Here is a 5530-nt window from a genome sequence, read left to right as displayed (position 1 = left end):
CTACCTGCTCTCTTCTCCTTCCAGCAGTGTCCTGTAAGTGGCAATCTCGATGTCCAGCGCCAGCTTGACATTCAACAGCTCCTGGTAGTCTCTCAGCAAACATGCCATCTTGTCCTTGGCTTGCTGCAGTGCGGTCTGCAGGTCAATCAGCTTCTGCCGGGCATCTTTGAGGGCGCAGTCGCCCCGCTGCTCAGCGTCACAGATGGCCGTCTGCAGAGCAGCGATCTGAGGGCAGTAACGGGCAAGAAGGTGGTCAGTGGTGATATTGAGAGGCCTCTCCCCAGCGTTGCTCATATCCCGCTTGTTTGTCAGCTAAGAACTGCCAGAGCGCCTGGATTTAGGCTGGACACGTGCAATGGCCAAGCTGTTTAGGATGAAGAGGAGGGGACCTGTTGCCTGCACCCAGGCAGATAGGAAGCATACAGCAAACGCTGTTTGTGTTATGACTTCTGCTTATTTGCTAAGTGAGAAATAAATCTGCTTCTTTGCATATCAGCAGCAGATGAGAAGCTACAAATAGAGGCTTAAGCTGGGGGGTGGGGGAATTCTTTGCTGCTCAGCAGGGTGGGAGCTGGTGAGGACAAAGCCCTTTGCTGGAGAAGTTGCACCCACTGCCCTTCATCCTACCTGTTTCTTCACGTTATCCGACTCGCACTGCAGCTTCTGGATCATCCGGTTCAGCTCGGCGATCTCGCTCTGGTTGTTTCTCAGGTCATCGCAGAACTTGCCCCTGCTGCTGTGGAGCTCCTCCAGCTGTGCGGGAAGAGCATGATGTTAACTCCCCAATTGCCCCTTGCAGGGAAGGTGGCGACTTGCTGGAGCCGCACTGACGTCAGTGTTCCTGGGGAAGCACCCAGACATGACCTCAGCCCAGACAAGGTGAGAGTCCCAAGTAGGTACTGAGCATTTGCCCGTTGGGAAGGGGATGGTGTTCCTGTTGGGGGTGCACAGGGACCTCTCTGAAGCAACACTCTGATCTGCTGGGCTCTGTTCTCACAGAAAAGTCTTAAACCACAGTATAAAGGTTGGGTTTCTTTGTTGGCGTGACTTTCTTTTGCAAACTACAGTGCATGCACACTGGGGCGGGGGTTAGGGTGGGAGTGGACAGTGTGTTGTCTCATGGGGGACAGAAATGGTCCTCAAGAGTTTGTTGGCCAAGGGATTTTGCTGCCGCCTGTGCTGGTGGTGTGAATACTCACTCTGGTTTGGTAGAAGGCTTCCACTTCAGCCTTGCTCTTCTGGGCAATCTCCTCGTAGCAGCACTCAACGCTTTTGATGATGCCCTCCATGTCCAGGTCCCGGCTGTTGTCCATTTGCACGATGACAGAGGTGTCACACAGCTGGCAATCCAGCTGAGCTCTCTCCTGCAAGATCCGTCACACATCAGTCCCCTTCCCTCAACCAGCCCAAGCCAGTCATGCCGGTACTCGGCAAAGGGGGGGTCTGGTGAGAAGGTGGAGGGTTGGGGCAGTTCTCCCATTGACACCCAACTAAATCATGGGGTTCTTCAGGTGGGTGACTGGTTTCCAGCAGGTGCTGGCAGCAGGGGCCTGTTTTGGTGCTACAGTATGGGACTGATGCGTGCAATTCCCTAACAAAGGGTGGGGAATCCCAGTGGAGCAACTCGCTTCGTTGCAACTCGTCGTTTCTGGCTGGTCAGCAGTTTTCTGAGCTGTGAATCCCTCGGGGTGAGTGGTTTGGGCCCCATTGCCTGCAGACTGCTGGGAGGTGTTTGGCTAGAAAAGGTGCACATACAGTGTGTCCCTGTGTGTTTTGTTAAAAACTTGCAACATTTAGGCAAAAGTGATACTTTCACCAAAATATTTTTACTAATATAGCTTAAAAAGTGAAGTGCTGAAAACATTGGGGTTTTGAAGAGTGAGACATTTCGGTGGTTCCCAGGAATGGTTCAGATGAGAATTTGAGGGGTTTTTCCATGCAAAAATCCCTCCCTTTGCAGACAGGGAGGTGGGAGACAGACATGAACACCCTTTGCCTTTCCAAAGTGTGTGAACTAGTGTTGCTGTCAAATGCATGTAAAAATATATAGATTCTTGGAATGTGATTTCAGGATTTTCAAAAAATCCTTTCCCTGCATTTAATTTTGGGGTAAGGGCTCAGGGGTGCAGCAGATGATGCATCATCCCCGGGGCAGCAGACAGGGAACAGGGAGCTCTTACCTCGGCGTAGATGCACTTCAGGAATTCCAGCTGCTGCCGCAGGAGGCCCACTCTCACCTCCAGCTCCTCCTTGGTCAGGTAGAGACAGTCCACATCCTGGAGAGACACCACGTATTCGGTGAAAAGCAGTGAAGGAGCAGGGCGGTGGCAAAGCTCATGCTTTCTGATAGATTTGGAGAGAACCTCACTGTTTCCAGACCTCAAGACTCTCTGGGTTTGCATTGTGATAGGGGTTCTCCACATTCATTGGGTTGCCTGTATTTTGGGGCTACCCAATGAGGACTCAGGCAGTGTCATGGTGCCAGGACACCCCGTTTCTCTCCCTTTTTTTTTGCCCACGTGCCCACCACTCTCAGCTGGTCTCACCAGCATTGTCCCTAGCGTGACCCACCTTCTTGAGCACCACAAACTCGTTCTCCGCAGCCGTGCGCTTGTTGATTTCGTCTTCATATCTGCAGGGGGAAAGGAGAGGGGTGGGATGCTGAGCCTCGGGGATCCCATCCCCACCACCCCAGTGACCAATGCAGAACATGGGAAGCGTGATTAAAACCAGAGCCTCTCCTTATTCACGTTGTACCTGCTTTTTGATTTTTGCTTTGTTGCTATTCTTTCATCCCCACTGGGTGTTGTTCAGCACTTTTGAACAGTCTGCACTGCCAGTATCGGTCTGGAGTGAGACAGCAGTAAATCAGGCCAAACCACTAGAAATGCAAAACCCTGTCTCTCAGTTGAAGGCTTTGTTTGCTTCTTCTAAGCCTGCTGTTCAGTGTGATGTTTTTCTGAAGTGTCCAGGACTCTGCTCTGAGTGTTTGTGGGGAGACTGTGGCCAAAACGCCCCAAGGGAGCTCAGTAGCTTGAGCAACCTTTGAAACTCCCAGATGCAAGGGGAAGGAAAGCCAGTGCATAACGACCAAGTAATTGGGACCTAGAGAACTTTCACAAGATGAGTCTGACCTCCTTCGTGGTGACTTAGCAAGAAAAAACACCTGAGATACTTTACGATAAGGTCTCTGGAGAAAGCATTACTCATTTATCCTGTGCCGTGTACCACCAACCACCAAGTGTCCTGACCTGTGGCTTAGCAGAGCACGCAGGGAGATATTAAGGAATACCTGCAGCTTAGATTAAAAAAAAAAACAATTCCCACATTCCCTCTGGAAAGACAGAATGAACCCCAATGGATACAGTGTGGATAAAGAGTGGGGTGGAGACAAATAGGCTGAGGGTTTTGTGGGAACGGATGGCACCAGGGACATGAGATCTGGGGGAGCCACAGGCACAGATGATGTGGGAGATCTGATATGGCAAACCACAGTAGTGTGCAGGAGCATGAGGGAGAGGAAAAGAGGTTCCCTGTCCCTCTCCCTAAGGAAACACTATCGTTGAAGAGCTCTCCCAGTCCATCACCAGCATATGAGGTGCAGCAGCTGGACCCCAGTACAGGAAACCAGCCCATTACTGGTGTGCCCTGCCCTGCTCCCCTCCCTGGGACGCAGTTTTTAGACCCATCCCTCACCATTTAGAAGCATCCCAGTCTGCGGTGTGTCTCTGTGTACTACTTACTTGCACTTGTACTCTTGAACCAGGTCCCTGAGGCACCGCTCCTCATTTTCCAGCCTTTCCCGCTCCCCCAGCACACACTCCAGCTGCTTCCTCAGGTTGCAGATGAAGTTCTCGAAAACGGGCTCCAGGTTCCTCCTGGAAGCTGGGAGGACATACTGCTGCAGCAGCTCCCACTTGGTGGTCAGCACCTTGTTCTGCTGCTCCAGCAGCCGTACCTGGAGAAGCAAGAGATGCAAGAGTCACGCACCCCCCTCCTGTCCTTGGCAAAGGCACTTCAGGTTTCTCCACTCCCAAAAATAAACAGTAAAAAAAAAACCCAAAACAGAAATACCAGTGGTTAAGTGCTGATTTCTCAGCAGCCTGAGTGAGACCAGCATCCTCTCTGGTGCCAGCCGGGACTGGTATCACAGGCTGAACGTTGTTGTGTGTCGAGGCCAATCAGCTGTTTGACCAAATGGCAGTTCAGCCAAGCACCACCTCTCCCTCAGTGACGGATGGCTGATGGAGGATCCCCTGCCTCCCGATGGGCTGGGTATAGGAACGAGCCTTTTGTGGCACTACAAGCACCATCCAGGGCCTCATTTGGATGTATCTGATTTAAACTCTAACCACCGATACTTATCATGCCTTTCACTTCAAGATTAAAGAGCTCTCTAGTACTTGAGAACCTTTATGGGTCATGAATAAGTCATTTTTCAAATGGAAGGAAGCAGAGTTGCTCCTCTTACGTGGGTTTGGTTTTTCCACCTGCAGAACAACTCACAAGAAAGATGAAGATCACACAGAACAAAGGTTTCTCTGCCATTTGAGAAATCATTTCCTACAACACATCTCTAAGCAATAATTAAAACCCTTAGGCTTAGCGAAGGAAACTGATAAATTATGTCTGTTTACGAAATCACCAGATCACTTCGTTCACAGAGGGGAGGGACAAAGAAGTCAAAATTATTCATCTCATTTTATCTAGACATCTATCTTCCTACATCTCCTTGATGAAGCTCACAAACTATTTTACACTTGCAAAAAGTCCTTTGGAGTTGATAGAGGTGTGATAGCAATGTCAGATTACACATTTGTAATAAAGCTTCCTATTTTGCCTTTTTATATTTCCATGTCTCCATTCCTTCTCTCACAGGTTTTGATTTACCATATACCTGGAGCTGCTCCTGATTTAGCTATTTAGCAGACTGGTGACCATCAAAAGGTAAAATATGGGTGCGGTTGCCTTGGTGCAAGGCTTAAATCCAGTCTCCAGGTCAGACCACTGTGGTCTGTCAGAAACATTTACAGTACCAGGGTGCCGGGAGAAACAGCTACCGGCATTGTCTCTCTCAAGACAGCCCACCCATCCGAGTCTAGGGACCGGCACCAAAGCCTGCATGGAGGGGAGCAGGGCCTCACCTTGTCGATGAAGCAGGCGAACTGGTTGTTGAGGTTCTTGATCTGCTCTTTCTCGTGGGTCCGCACTTGGCACTCTTCAGGGTCGACCCCCACGCAGAGGGGCTTGAGGAGCTCTGGGTGGATGCTGACACCCCGAATCCCTTCAGATCTTCCTCCTCCGAGGCCGATGCCAATGCCGTTGCCATAGCCTCCGATAGCCATCCCGTCCCCGAGACCTCTGTAGCTGCCCAGGCCCCCGTAGCTTCCGCAGTTACCAAACCCCACGACTGTGCCTATGCCAAAGCGGCCTCCACCGTAAGCCACACCGCAACGTCCAACGCCGCCGCTGCCGTAGACCCCGCTGCGGCAGCTCCCGCCCGAGGAAATACTTTGCCCTCTCCCCAGGG

At 51.1% G+C, this 5530-nt stretch overlaps 1 protein-coding gene across 1 annotated transcript; it reads right to left on the bottom strand.

Annotated features, from left to right (window-relative positions):
* Positions 1–5345, bottom strand: LOC104515364 (keratin, type II cytoskeletal 6B-like). The gene is made up of 7 exons (XM_010159310.1): positions 5145–5345; positions 3744–3958; positions 2572–2632; positions 2181–2276; positions 1200–1364; positions 628–753; positions 1–225 (listed from the first exon to the last, which is right to left on the bottom strand). The coding sequence occupies exons 1-7, from the start codon at positions 5343–5345 to the stop codon at positions 1–3; spliced, it is 1089 nt and encodes a 362-aa protein (XP_010157612.1).
* Between the last annotated feature and the right edge of the window lie 185 nt (positions 5346–5530).

This window comes from Eurypyga helias, unplaced genomic scaffold, assembly GCF_000690775.1.
Source record: "Eurypyga helias isolate BGI_N326 unplaced genomic scaffold, ASM69077v1 scaffold18559, whole genome shotgun sequence".
In the NCBI taxonomy this organism is placed as follows: Eukaryota; Metazoa; Chordata; class Aves; order Eurypygiformes; family Eurypygidae; genus Eurypyga; species Eurypyga helias.
This window is presented reverse-complemented; position numbering and strand designations above follow the sequence as displayed.

Excerpts from the sequence above, each read along its gene's own strand:
- LOC104515364 (XM_010159310.1), bottom strand. The coding sequence starts at position 5,345 with ATGGCTATCGGAGGCTATGGCAACGGCATTGGCATCGGCCTCGGAGGA. Across the intron at positions 2,633-3,743 it reads GTTCAAGAGTACAAGTGCAA|ATATGAAGACGAAATCAACA; the intron begins GTAAGTAGTACA and ends TTCCCCCTGCAG. Across the intron at positions 2,277-2,571 it reads AGTTTGTGGTGCTCAAGAAG|GATGTGGACTGTCTCTACCT; the intron begins GTGGGTCACGCT and ends GTGTCTCTCCAG.